The sequence below is a fragment of the Mchenga conophoros genome, linkage group LG4 (genome assembly GCF_057382185.1).
Source record: "Mchenga conophoros isolate Kocher_MC1m ecotype Shallow Benthic linkage group LG4, M_conophoros_male_GT1.1, whole genome shotgun sequence".
NCBI lineage: Eukaryota > Metazoa > Chordata > Actinopteri > Cichliformes > Cichlidae > Mchenga > Mchenga conophoros.
Genome location: NC_140529.1, coordinates 19,921,989 through 19,935,794, shown reverse-complemented (window position 1 = coordinate 19,935,794; position 13,806 = coordinate 19,921,989). Strand labels below are relative to the sequence as shown.

The following is a 13,806-nucleotide window of genomic DNA, read 5'->3' as shown; positions in this document are numbered from 1 at the left end:
TTTCAGATTGAGTGACAATGAGGAGAGACGCACAGAGGGATCACTCGTGAGTTTTTATTGATGAGGGTTGACTTCACTCAGTAGAGGCTGATAAAACGCACGTCACATTACGGCCATGCTGCAGCTGCGCGTTTTTAACAGACTTCTCCAACACTTTTATTGGAGGACTCAAGAATCCACAAAAGGTCTGTTACCTGGTTTTCCTTCTCAGCTGTGGGGTGGATACAGATCTACCTGGCGAAGAAACAAATCAAGTAAGTGACTCATTTTGTACCAGCTGCTAAGTAAAGCCATATGTTTTGCATAGTAGATAAGTATTAGTCCTTCAGATAGAACTTACGCGATTCGTTTGTTAAGAAGTGGCGATTTAAAGCAGTTGGATGCAAATTTTATGTTTTTAAGTGAATGTTCATGAATTGCGAATTAAAAATGTGCACAGTATCTTGAATACGCGATTTTTACACAGTGAAAATGACACTCAAACTGTCACTGTCGAAACCGATTTTAAAAGATTTCTGTTAGCACCGAGTCTAACAAACTTTAGTCTGTTAGACTCGGTCCAAGGCGCAGAGTCCAAGGCAAAGTTTATTTGACCCAAACTTAACGGGCACATTTGGGAAAACAAACTTGCTTGCCAAAAGCTCGGGTCATGAACTGGAACTAGGTTAGGGGTAAGTTAAACGGTGCGCAATACCGACACACAAAACGCAAGTCCCATACAACACACCCAAACCTCTGTGCCAGAACCAGACTTCCATCCAGCCCGCTATGGTGTCGCTGTATTTCGCTGTCACAGCCGGTCTTAAAGATGCAAGGAGACTGCAGTTCTCGTGGATAGTCACGTGTGAATAATTGATAGCGTGCAGTCATTCATAAGGGGCTGTGTGCAGCTTCTATTCTGTGTGTTCTGTAGCTAAACAAAAGCCATACCTCTCATATGCAGTTTTGTTCAGTGAGGGTTGTTGGTCTGTTTTAGGGGTGCAAACTCGCATGCGCGCGTTAGTTTATTGTGTTGTGGGGACGTTGTGTCCCACACACACACAAATGCACGTCTGTGCGTGCGTGTGTGTTGATATGATAAATGTTGATATGATAAATACCACACATTTATAAACTGAGACACCTGCAGACTTTAGTTTGGTATTTTTTATAGTCTTCCCTGCAGTATGGTTAACAACCATTGCTCCTCTTTTGTGTCTGCTCACATCAGGTCTTCCAGATGTGAGGGAGAGGACTCTCATAGCCGTGAAACCAGATGGAGTTCAACGCCGTCTTGTCGGGCAAATAATTCACCGGTTTGAGCAGCGGGGATTCAAGCTGGTTGGCCTGAAGATGGTGCAGGTATAAGAGTTTGAAGTGTGTGTGTGTGTGTGTGTGTGTGTGTGTGTGTGTGTGTGTGTGTGTGTGTGTGTGTGTGTGTGTGTGTGTGTGATCTGCAAGTTTCTTGTTGAATCTGTCTCTGTTTGAAAGGTGTCTGAGGATCTCCTGTCTCAGCACTACCGTGAGCTGAGAGCTAAGCCCTTCTATCCTAGTCTGCAGCATTACATGACCTCAGGGCCTGTGGTGGTCATGGTGAGTGCTCCTCTGTCTGCCTCTTTCGAGGATACTCCTGGTTTTCTCCTTGTTGCTTTTCTGCTTATTCTTGTTATAGTTCTTCAGTAGGTTTATCAGTCTTGCCAACACATGCTGCTTTACTTTTATTTAGGTATGGGAGGGGCCCAATGTAGTCCAGACATCACGTAAAATGGTAGGACACACTAACCCAACTGAAGCCCAGGCGGGCACAGTCAGAGGAGATTTCAGCGTCCATGTCAGCAGGTAACCTGACTTTATTTCATTTCATTATGTGTGCTGATATTTGTGACATAAAACTGATTTTTAACATTAAAGCCTATGAAGGTATGTGCTTTTATGACGTGGCAGTACAGTAACCATGTGTGTTGGTCACTTAAAGGAACGTTGTCCATGCCAGTGATTCACTGGAGGGTGCTCGACGGGAGATCCAGCTGTGGTTTCAGGGAAAGGATCTCCTGAACTGGGAATGCTGCAACCAGGGCAACATGATGGAGGACTGAAGATGCTTGACAGTTCAAGGCAGTGAGAATCAGTAATAACTACCTCTTCTCCTGCTGCCTAATGACAGTGCCACCACAGTTTCTCTCTCTAAGTAATTTACCTCATTAAGTGCACTAAGAATCAAGATTTTTGCTAAAGCAAATGTGAGATTTTAGAATACCAACTACGCATATGTACATATAATACAGTAGGCATCTTAGTCTTAGCATTGGATTATTATTGCTATACACCAACCAGCTACAGCCATGGAAAAATACTGACTGGGACTACTGGGCATGCACTTAAGGTACCCCAAAGGCTAAGCGGCTCCTGATCTAGACCCTCTGCTTGTCAGTTTCTGCTTCATTCATGAAGGTAACTATCTTTTCAAAGAAAGAAAAATGAACAACAACCAAAAAGTTAGAAAATCTCTGCAAATAGAGAGCAATGTTTAGGTGCAGAATGGCTGTAAAGTCTGCAAACAGCCATAATGAGATACAAAGTCCACACAAACAGATGCGAGTTTTGGATCACAAAGAAACACAAAACGATCACGGGCAAAAAATGTTTCTCTACCTTTTTTTTTTTTTTTTTTTTTTTTTGATCTGCAAGTCTTTCAGTGTGCCTGCCTACTCCAGCAGAGTAATACATCTACCCACTTTGCAGAAATAATTCAGTAATGGTATGAAGAACATGACAGAAAGCTCGAAGTGTTGACTTGGCTTCCAAATTCCTCAGATTATGATCTGATTGAGTATCTGTGGGCCGTGCCAGAAAAACGAGTCTAACGCACAGAAATACAACCTTTTAGGTTAAGACTTGAAGGATCTGCTGCTAATGTCTTGGTGCTTGATACTACAGGGTCCAGTTAGAAGACTGATCAGAGCTGTTTTTGTACCATAAGTGCATTGTTTCTGGTTAATAGTTATATGCATTTGGTCTAACAAAGAGTGTGTGTGTGTGTGTGTGTGTGTGTGTGTGTGTGTGTGTGTGTGTGTGTGTGTGTGTGTGTGTGTGTGTGTGTGTGTGTGTGTGTGTGTGTGTGTGGTTTATACTGTTAGTTCCCCTTCCCCACATCTGGCCCACTGTAATGTGATTATTCTCATTAACAAATATAATTATTATTTAATGTATACATAATTAAACTGTTTACTTGACCTCTGTCCTCAGATAACCTAAGTGCAATTTTATATGTGATTTGAAATTTTGTGATACATTTTTTTTTAACTGAAAACATGAAATAATCTTTCTACCTCTCAAGAAATTAAACAAGAGTTTCCCCCATAATGTTAACTAACTGCTATCAGGTATCAGAGTTTTTATGTGAGTTTACATTTGTAGTATCGCTTTCTCGTGGTTATTTTTAATCATGTTTTAACTCTTTGCACTGCTTCAAAATTTCTTAAGTATTAAAGTGAGGAGTCTATATGCAATTGCCATCTTTTTATGTATAATTTATATATAACAACAAGCAAAATAATGAAATACAGTTTATATATATATATATATATATATATATATATATATCGCTAGCTAGCTAGCTAGCTAGCCAGCCATCTTTATACACACACACATATATATATATCTCAGTGTTGTAAATTATGGTATTTCAGGGTTATAAGCATTGAAAGACAGCATATATTTTAGGTTGGGGGGTTACTGTCATACAAATATGTTAGCTGTAAAAATAAAAAATAAAAATCATGCACTGCATGGAAGGAATACAATTAAACCTGCATGAAGATTACAAACATGTCAAACTAAAAACCAGACGACAACAACAACAACAAATTGGTTCCCAGAGTATTTAAATAGAATTTCTTCTAAAATCTGTTGTTTTTGTTGATAAATTAGCAGACTCTGTGATTAAAATATGAGCATTACCTCTATATCAAATAAGCATTCATGTCACATCTGTATTAAAGGATATTTTAACTCTGTTACAATACATCACTCTTTCTTTGTGAGTTAATCTTTAACTCTTGGATCCATCGAAGCATCCAGTTCTAAAGTTTTTGTGCATTCTGGGGAGGACAGAAGATATAATTTGTTTTCACTTCTTAATGAAATTAAAGTTCTTGATCATATTTTTAAAAGAAAATAAGATTTAGACACATCACCAAAAACTATCTGTTTATGAAGTCTATTTACTAAAAGCAAGAAAAATCACAAAAGCTGCCCACCCACACCAAGTATAGGCAACATGTGACACATAAACATGGACTATCTTGTGGATAGTTTGTTTTTTTTACTAGTTAAATTTGCTCTGATTTACAATCTTCCTTTTTTTTTTTCTTTCTTTTTTTTTTTAAATAGACAAGTTGACAAATGTTCTTACCCCAATTAAGTTTTGTTGACAAAATTTGTGAATAGGTATGTTCATTTGTAAATATTTAAATGTTGCAAATACTTCAAATAGATTGTGTTTGGCATTTACATCCACTTAAATGAAACTATGACCACATTTTAAAAACTAATTTATACAGGAGTGCATTCAATTTGAAATTGCTCACGTTTTTGCCATTGTAAATCTTTAATCAGTTTGGGGCAGTGGCAATAATGTAAGTCTGTGCATAAGTCAAGGCTGAGCAAACAAATGACTCAACACTCACCCAAGCATATCTTTGCAAATACACACATACACACAAACTAGTACATCCAGATAAAAAAAAAAAAAATAGGGAACAAACCTTAAGCAGAGTCTTCTCTGCCATTATCTGGCTGTAAACATTTTCACCCTCTTCTGGTGCCACCGCAACAAACTCCTCCTTATTTAGGGAGAACAGCTGCGCTCCGTTTAAAATTCCCAGGCTCTCAACAGTGCTGAGCAGGAATGAATTACAAGATCAGCATTTTTGTGCTTTCACTGTGAAAAAGATCCTATTTTTAATATTCACCTTTTAATTTCTAAAGAAGAACTTGACTTTTAAGTCCAATTCATTACCCAGTAAAGCTATGATAAACAGTAAAGCTACAATACTTAAGCTATTTTAATCCTTATACAACTTCAGGGTTTTTGAAACCTACATCTGCAGTATTGCACACATTTATCTCCTGGCTAGCAGGAGTGCTAGTGCTAATGCGCAAAACCAATATAATATAAAAATTAAACAGCATGTTTAAACATGCTATTCCTTAGTGGAGCTTGAGTACTAACTCTAGCTAATATGAACAAATATGTTTGTGGAGTACTCACACTGCGCTGAAGCCTTTGGCAGTAAGCCAGGCTGCCACCTCAGAAGATGGAGAGCCATAGTTCAGAGGTGTAGAGTTATCAGCTGTCTGTTTAAATGAGCCTCTTCTCCGGGCTATCCTTTGTAGAAGCTCATCATTCATTATCAGAACTGTACAAAGAAGAAAAACAACTGCATTTATATACACCTGTACAGTTGTAGCTGGAGTTGCACTTATTGCTTAACATCAACAACTATGAGCCTTGCCTGTTTGATTTATGTGAAAGCAGGAATTCATGTCATATAATGCAATAAACATCATGATTTTGATTATGAAAAACACTTTAGTCAGCTGAAATAAAAATCTATACTAGACCTTTGCTGAATTACATTTTACACATATCAAACTAAAGTAAAAGTTATATTTATATGAACATATCGTTCCCCTTTACAAAGTGTTCTTTTTGTAATACCAAGCAACTTAAATTCCAAAGCAGAAATACATCTTATATTATAATAAAAAAAACACTTTAAATTTATATTAAAACCATTAAATACGTTTTAAGATTGAAAACTTTAAATAAGAACATATTCCAGTGATTTGCAAACTTCACAAATCTATATTTTAACTTGATTTTCAGCCTGTCCCTTAAGATTTCTCCAGCTTCTCTGAATCTTTTGATGATACTATACCCTCTCATAGATGATTTATTTCATGTTTGTGACTGGTTGCCAGTTAGCCTTGCCTACAAAATGTTCCTCCAGCTATTTCTTTTTAGTACCGGTTACTTTTCCAGGCATTTCTTGTACCAACTTTTTTCTAGATGTGCTCCTGCCATCAAATTCAAATGTCATGAAATAGTAAAACGTGTCAATTTTCTTAGTTTTCATACAGTGGGGCAAAAAAGTATTTAGTCAGCCACCGATTGTGCAAGTTCCCCCACCTAAAATGATGACAGAGGTCAGTAGTTTGCACCAGAGGTACACTTCAACTGTGAGAGACAGAATGTGAAAAAAAAATCCATGAATCCACATGGTAGGATTTGTAAAGAATTTATTCGTAAATCAGGGTGGAAAATAAGTATTTGGTCAATAACAAAAATACAACTCAATACTTTGTAACATAACCTTTGTTGGCAATAGCAGAGGTCAAACGTTTACTATAGGTCTTTACCAGGTTTGCACACACAGTAGCTGGTATTTTGGCCCATTCCTCCATGCAGATCTTCTCGAGAGCAGTGATGTTTTGGGTCTGTCGCCTAGCAACACGGACTTTCAACTCCCGCCACAGATTTTCTATGGGGTTGAGGTCTGGAGACTGGCTAGGCCACTCCAGGACTTTCAAATGCTTCTTACGGAGCCACTCCTTTGTTGCCCGGGCGGTGTGTTTTGGATCATTGTCATGTTGGAAGACCCAGCCTCGTTTCATCTTCAAAGTTCTCACTGATGGAAGGAGGTTTTGGCTCAAAATCTCACGATACATGGCCCCATTCATTCTGTCCTTAACACGGATCAGTTGTCCTGTCCCCTTGGCAGAAAAACCGCCCCATAGCATGATGTTTCCACCCCCATGCTTCACAGTAGGTATGGTGTTCTTGGGATGCAACTCAGTATTCTTCTTCCTCCAAACACGACGAGTTGAGTTTATACCAAAAAGTTCTACTTTGGTTTCATCTGACCACATGACATTCTCCCAATCCTCTGCTGTATCATCCATGTGCTCTCTGGCAAACTTCAGACGGGCCTGGACATGCACTGGCTTCAGCAGCGGAACACGTCTGGCACTGCGGGATTTGATTCCCTGCCGTTGTAGTGTGTTACTGATGGTGACCTTTGTTACTTTGGTCCCAGCTCTCTGCAGGTCATTCACCAGGTCCCCCCGTGTGGTTCTGGGATCTTTGCTCACCGTTCTCATGATCATTTTGACCCCACGGGATGAGATCTTGCGTGGAGCCCCAGATCGAGGGAGATTATCAGTGGTCTTGTATGTCTTCCATTTTCTGATGATTGCTCCCACAGTTGATTTTTTCACACCAAGCTGCTTGCCTATTGTAGATTCACTCTTCCCAGTCTGGTGCAGGTCTACAATACTTTTCCTGGTGTCCTTCGAAAGCTCTTTGGTCTTGGCCATGGCGGAGTTTGGAGTCTGACTGTTTGAGGCTGTGGACAGGTGTCTTTTATACAGATGATGAGTTCAAACAGGTGCCATTCATACAGGTAACGAGTGGGGGACAGAAAAGCTTCTTACAGAAGACGTTACAGGTCTGTGAGAGCCAGAGATTTTCCATGTTTGAGGTGACCAAATACTTATTTTCTACCCTGATTTACGAATAAATTCTTTACAAATCCTACCATGTGAATTCATGGATTTTTTTTTTTTTCACATTCTGTCTCTCACAGTTGAAGTGTACCTCTGGTGCAAATTACTGACCTCTGTCATCATTTTAAGTGGGGGAACTTGCACAATCGGTGGCTGACTAAATACTTTTTTGCCCCACTGTATGTGTTTATGACGTTTCTGTCTGCCCATATTCATTTACCTCTGTCAGGTTCATCTCCCTGCATCCTTGTAGATGGTAAAACCATGCTTTGAGGTCGCACTGCTGGGGTTGCTGTAGTGGGACCCCCGCTTGATGGGGTGTATGAGAAGCGCTTTGAGTGAGGGACAGGACCTGCCTTTTGTTGTGGAAAAAAAAGCAGGAATGAACAAAAACTACATGACAACATTAGCCAAGAAATCACAGTATGTACAGTTTCTGAGGCAGTGGCACAAATAAAATTCTGTGTATTTGTGTAGCTGTGTGTCGTCTTATACCTGTGACTCCCTGTGCACCACTGAGCCATCTTTCTCTATCTTATTCAGAGCAGACACAGGCTCCAAAATGTTAAAAGGAACAAATCCTATCTCGCCATAGCTGTTCCGACACTTCCACCAGCGTTTTGATGAGTTAATCACCTACGGAAAGATGACTCTCATTAGCCAAGTTGTGTGACGTACTCCTGGATCTAAACTCTACTTTTGTATTCAGATCGCCACCCATATTTCAGGGTGTGTACCTCAAGTGTTTCTCCTTTTAGCACAGAGAGTTCACTGCTGTTTCTGGCGACAAAGTCGTAACTGCAGCGGTAATGGCTCTCACCATGCGCATGTCCATTTCCGTCTCTGAAAAACAGATAGTATTTAAAAGATATGCAAAACATAAAAAAAATAAACATGAAATTGGAGCCAGATATCAGTAATCTTAATCATGGTTTGCCACTAAAAGCATTTGACTGATTTGATTCTAGCCAGTAAGAATACAGCCTCCACAAAAACAATCACAACTGCTATGAAACCATAATAATGTCTTGCTCTATTTGTATGTATTTACACTTCTTCAGTGGCCTACCTGGGGCTCTGTGCTGCCTGTTGAGCTTCTTCCTGCTGACTTTGTTTCTGCTTGGTTTCATTGAAAGCATCTACTTTGTGCTGAAGCTCGATGGGATCTTCAAAAGGCTGGCCAGTAGAGTCATGAGTCTGAGGCTTCCACCCATCCAGAAAGACAGGTGTATACGGAGGAACAGTCACACCGAGGTGGGAGCTGGAGAAAGTGGAACGAGCCTGTCATTAAAACCGTGTTGTGCACAGTCTCTAGTAAAGCTGACACACACACACACACACACACACACACACACACACACACACACACACACACACACACACACACACACACACACCTGGGTGAGGTCCAGCTGGTCCCCAGTGAAGTCCACAGCTCATTTTCCTCTAAAGTCAGATGTTCCTGGAGCAGTTTAACGGCACCATTGGTCAAAGCAGGACTGATGATGGATGCAGCTAATGCTGGCCCCCCAGTGGTATTCACCATCTGTAAGAGAGAGGTCTCTACAGTAAAGATCAAAGAAAGAGGAAAAGAAGAAAAAGCACTAAATGAGGTCTCACCAGTCTGAGAGGCACAAAGATGTGGTGGAGCAGCTCTGGGGCATTGGGCTGTGAGATATATGACTTCAGGCGGTCCTGAAAAAAATCAATTTTGTTTTTTGTATTTATCAAAGAAATCTCTTTATGCTTAAATAGAACGTAGTCTAATCATACCAGCAGACTGAAGGAGTACTTGATTTTCTGAAAGATGTTCACAAAGTCTTCTTCTGGGGGAGGACTGGCTTTCATGGTCAACAAACCATCTGCACACAGAACAGCAAAATATATACACCATAGACATAAAACATAAGGTTGTTATAACCACAGCGTACAAGTATTGCTTTTACCGATACATTTACTAAATCTAGAATCAAGTTTAACATCATTCTACTCACATACAAGGTCTTGAGTAATCAGACCCCATCTTATCTTAAAGACCAAATAGTAACATATCACCCCAATAGAGCACTTTGCTCCTCAGTTACTTGAGGTTCTTATGGTGTTTAAAAGTACAATGGGAAGCAGAGCCTTCACCCTGTCCTTGAGCCTGGTTCTGCTGGAGGTCTCTTCCTGTTAAAAGGGAGCTTTTCCTTCCCACTTTCACCAAAGTGCTTGCTCATTGGGAGGGGTGGGGGGGTCACTTGATTATTGTTTTTTTCTGTTTTCTCTGTATTATTGTGGGCTTCTTGGTCACTATGCAAATAAAATTGAACTGAACGGAGTATATCTGGAGCATGATACAGACTATCATGTGGATGCTAACACTTTAGTTTGGGGAAAATTCTGAAAAACAAAAGTAGAAATGAACAGAAATACTAGAAGCACAACATACCATGACCTTTGTTCTAGCTTGTCACAGCAAGTGCTCGTATAAGACAAAGTAATGACTAATAAGAGCCTTCCTTTAGTCCATCCCAGTGTTAATTTAGGAAACACCCAGATGAGTTTGCCAAGTTAGACAAAAAGAGAAATACTTAGTGACTCAGACTCAGACATTAATTGTGCCCAATATAAAACATAATAATATCATGCTATATGAAGAAACAGCAGTGCATAAACGTGTTCAGGTACTTGCATGCCTTGTGTCTTAGACATTCTCACGATGTGCAGGAATTTTCTGCGTTACCCGAATGTTTGGTTTTTTTTCATCCTGCCTGTTGAGTTTCAGTGTGTAAAATATTGAGTCAATGTCAATCGCTCCTTCCTCCACATGTCTGAAGCTCACTTTCATCTGCTAACCTACATTTTAAATTTCAACCTTATCCAAAACATATCTGGCTCTTCGGTATCACTCGAAGAGACAGGTTTCCTTGTTTCCAATATAAGTAATTTATTTTGGTCAGAAATTGTCGAGGTCCTCACCTTCTTGGGTCTTTTTATCCTTCTTGGTCTTCCTCTCGTTTTTCTTTTTCCTTTGGTTGAGGACAGTCTGGGCTTCTGCCGCCTGTTGTAAGCGCGACATGAATCGCTCCACATCGTCAAAGCAGTGGTTCATAATCTCCTGAGGAATGATTCACACACGAGGCTCTCATCATATCGCTTGTTTTTGATTTTAAAGAACACTACACCACATCGGTTTACTGTTTCTAAAGTTTAGATAATAAATCTGGGGTTATTGTTCATATGTGTGTGATTTTCTGATTGTGTTGATAATTTCTAAGTCTTGTTTGTACCCACTCATATATACAAAAAAAGAGGCGTATGAGTACGTACCACTTCTCTGTCTGCATTCAGTGGAGGGATCTGATTCGACTCCCCACTGGTACCATTCTCTGAGAAGAAATAGAACAAGGCCATTAATTCAAAGTTTACAAAAAGCATATGCAAAAGATGGAAACACATGTTTTTGCCAACACCACATTCTTGGAGAGGAGTGTACCTTTGCCAGACTTGTTAGGAACCCCATCAGAAAGCTCCTGCTGTCCTTTAAGGACCATAACTCGGACACCTGAAGGCTTTCTAGGGAGCACCGATGGAAGTGATGTTGACATCTGTTTCACGTGGACATACACAGAATTCAATGTAATATACACAGAATGGGGAATGATGTTTTGGTAGCACAGCAATGACATTTACCCTTTTTTTATGTCTCCTTTCTTGTCCCACTTGAATTGTTATATTTGATCTCTCGTCCTTAGCGTTTTTAAACGTTCACATGTAGATAACTAGTCTTCAATGATATAAAAGATTCTCATTAACTTTGCCTGCCTGACATCTTGGCGTCATATTAATTATACCCATTACATCAAAAAGAAAAGATGATAAGAGCACAACAATGGCACATACCACAGGCTGATTGTAAGAATGCCGAGTATTCAGCATTGTGCATACTGGCATGTTCACATGCAGGTAAGTGACAGGTACCCTACAGGAAAAGATACCAGATGGTATGCAGATGATGCAACAATCAAAGCGCGACAGAGAAACTCCACCACAGCTCAGTTTTTCTTAAAAGGCTGTCCTTTACAGGTCATACAGTAGCTTTCTATCCTGACATCTCATCTTTCTGCCTTTCTCCTTCAGCAGTTCATGCAATTAACAGCAAGCAAATACACGCACTGACGTTTTGAGCACCTGTTTGTACACCGCCCCAAATGTACTCCTCTGAGAAACATTACTGACACAAGATAGCCGTCCTAGATCTAACAGGTGTATCTGTCTCTCTCAGTTCCTACCTCTGTTTTTCCCCCTCTCTTTCTCTTTCTCACCCTCTCTCTCTCACACACACACATACACTTTACACAAGCTAATTCTTTAAACCGACATACATCAACGTACCTTTTGGTGTGTCTCGCGTGTTTGAATCCGGGGTAAAGACACCACTCCTCCTGCTCAAGTGACTGTAGTGAGTTTGGCTGTTTTGCGAGAGGATGTCTTTCCTCCTTGGGATGTGCCAAAACAAGAAAAACAAGTCTGGCGTCCTTTCGTAGTCACACTACATTGTTTTATTCCCTCCTATAACACACAGATACAGAGGTTGGCTCTCTCCCTCCCTCCCTGAGATTCTTTCTCTGCATCTTGGTGAACTTCTCCTTCCTTATCACAGGTATTTCAACCAACAACTGCCTGTGGCTTATGCCCAGAGCCTAACGCGATCCGCACTGCATTCTTTCTCACCAATGTAGCACAGTCTTACTCAAGCACACCACCTCCACTCATTCAGAGAAATTAAGTTTCATTTGAGCCGAGGCCAAAGCCACCATAAAAGCTGTTGGTAAAGATCTAATTTATTTGTCCTTTTACTTTGTATTCATGAACTTGTCTTTAGTTTCTACCTGCTAATCGCACAGTCACAAAAATAATAAGAATAAATTAAATATCCAGGATGCTATTTATTTATTCTAGTTGTCTCTTTCTTGGGTTCTTGTTACCCAATGGAAATCAAAGCGAATAGTTAAAGAGTGAATCACTTATTAACCATTCGCTATACACAATTTTTACTTGGTGTGTAATGACTGAAAGAATTAATGCCTGAAAAAGATAATCTGTAATTTACAGAATAATGTTGCAATTAATCACATTTTAGGAAACAACTTTTGAGGCTTAACTCAACCAGGCCTTGTTTAGCTCTCACACCTTGGCTGAGGTTCTTTATCAACCTTAAGGTGAATATTGATGGTTTACAACAAAATGTAAGATGACAAATACAACCCTAAGGTTAATGTTTTATTTCTGAGCACAAAGGGATTCCACATTGACTTTACGCAGGTAGGCATGCAGCAGAAAATGAACAGAGGCCTTTTAAGCTGTAATGTAGTGACACCAGCTGGTCATTTCAGCTAATTTCATCATGTCTGACCTGGCTGTTGCACAGCATGTTGATACTGCACGAGGTTGCATAGAATCAACTCTGTGTTTGATGCTTTCTGTGATCTGACGTTGGTGATTAAAGACACTGTGTCCCATGTGGTTTCCACAACAAACTATCCTATGGTCTTTTCCTGACTGACAGCTAATGTGATGATTAGATCAACCTATAAGAACAAAGTTTTTGTTTTTGTTTGTTTGCTTGTTTTGTTTTTTTTCACTGAAATGTGAATTCATGCCAGAAAACAACAATCACTTTCAGTTTCAAGCATGTGTACCAACAGGACATTTTCCACATTTAGGCTGTTCTAAAAAAAAAAAGATTTACTTTCCATCTATTATTGCATGTGATAGTGAGTAATACAAGACATTTTCAGCTGTACAATTAGTTTAGGATTTACTATCCTGCTGTGAGCTTTGCCTTGCAGAAGAGCACTTATAATGTGCATTCTAGCTGCATGGTTACTCCTTCAGTACAAAGATGTCCAGTGTGTAAATCTCTGTCCCTACACAGAGGTGTAAATCTCTGTGTAATGAAACTATCTAAGGGATAGTTTCATTACAAATGTAATGAAACTATCCCTTAAAAAATGTTAATAGGCTGTTTTTCTTTTCAACATGTGAACAGGTAAATATGAGCTTTATCTCCCTTTAAGAGCCTAAATGTTTCCCTTTATGGATTCATGAATATGCTCAGTTGAATTACCGCTCTGATTCATTGCTCCTCTAATCGCACTACTGGAACCACAACGTTCAAGTCAGTGGATTACCATTTGGGTGACTTGGTATAAGTTGTCGTTGTGACACATTTTCTCCACCAGGGGGAGTGCAGCTACTCTACTACTAAAAATG

General features: G+C 39.8%; 2 protein-coding genes across 5 annotated transcripts; one reads left to right on the top strand and one right to left on the bottom strand.

Moving 5' to 3' along the window:
* Positions 1-6,152, top strand: nme4 (NME/NM23 nucleoside diphosphate kinase 4). The gene is made up of 5 exons (XM_085270888.1): positions 1-254; positions 1,211-1,341; positions 1,471-1,572; positions 1,706-1,818; positions 1,955-6,152. The coding sequence occupies exons 1-5, from the start codon at positions 116-118 to the stop codon at positions 2,073-2,075; spliced, it is 606 nt and encodes a 201-aa protein (XP_085127014.1). The 5' UTR covers positions 1-115; the 3' UTR covers positions 2,076-6,152.
* eps8l1a (EPS8 signaling adaptor L1a) lies at positions 3,606-12,075 on the bottom strand. Of its 4 annotated transcripts, XM_085270887.1 has the most exons (15): positions 11,926-12,075; positions 11,434-11,512; positions 11,027-11,138; positions 10,861-10,919; positions 10,510-10,648; positions 9,322-9,410; positions 9,169-9,243; positions 8,946-9,094; positions 8,618-8,809; positions 8,286-8,391; positions 8,044-8,184; positions 7,769-7,904; positions 5,252-5,399; positions 4,746-4,878; positions 3,606-4,079 (listed from the first exon to the last, which is right to left on the bottom strand). In XM_085270887.1, the coding sequence occupies exons 2-15, from the start codon at positions 11,482-11,484 to the stop codon at positions 4,062-4,064; spliced, it is 1,548 nt and encodes a 515-aa protein (XP_085127013.1). In that variant the 5' UTR covers positions 11,485-11,512; positions 11,926-12,075; the 3' UTR covers positions 3,606-4,061. The 4 variants fall into 4 exon arrangements, with proteins under 4 accessions (XP_085127013.1, XP_085127010.1, XP_085127011.1 ...); XM_085270884.1 differs by having other exon boundaries at positions 3,606-4,878; XM_085270885.1 differs by lacking the exon at positions 11,434-11,512 and having other exon boundaries at positions 3,606-4,878.
* Between the last annotated feature and the right edge of the window lie 1,731 nt (positions 12,076-13,806).

Excerpts from the sequence above, each read along its gene's own strand:
- nme4 (XM_085270888.1), top strand. The coding sequence starts at position 116 with ATGCTGCAGCTGCGCGTTTTTAACAGACTTCTCCAACACTTTTATTGG. Across the intron at positions 255-1,210 it reads CTGGCGAAGAAACAAATCAA|GTCTTCCAGATGTGAGGGAG; the intron begins GTAAGTGACTCA and ends TGCTCACATCAG. Across the intron at positions 1,819-1,954 it reads TTCAGCGTCCATGTCAGCAG|GAACGTTGTCCATGCCAGTG; the intron begins GTAACCTGACTT and ends GGTCACTTAAAG.
- eps8l1a (XM_085270884.1), bottom strand. The coding sequence starts at position 11,484 with ATGCCAGTATGCACAATGCTGAATACTCGGCATTCTTACAATCAGCCT. Across the intron at positions 10,920-11,026 it reads TCCTAACAAGTCTGGCAAAG|AGAATGGTACCAGTGGGGAG; the intron begins GTACACTCCTCT and ends ATTTCTTCTCAG. Across the intron at positions 7,905-8,043 it reads TGGTGCACAGGGAGTCACAG|GCAGGTCCTGTCCCTCACTC; the intron begins GTATAAGACGAC and ends CCACAACAAAAG.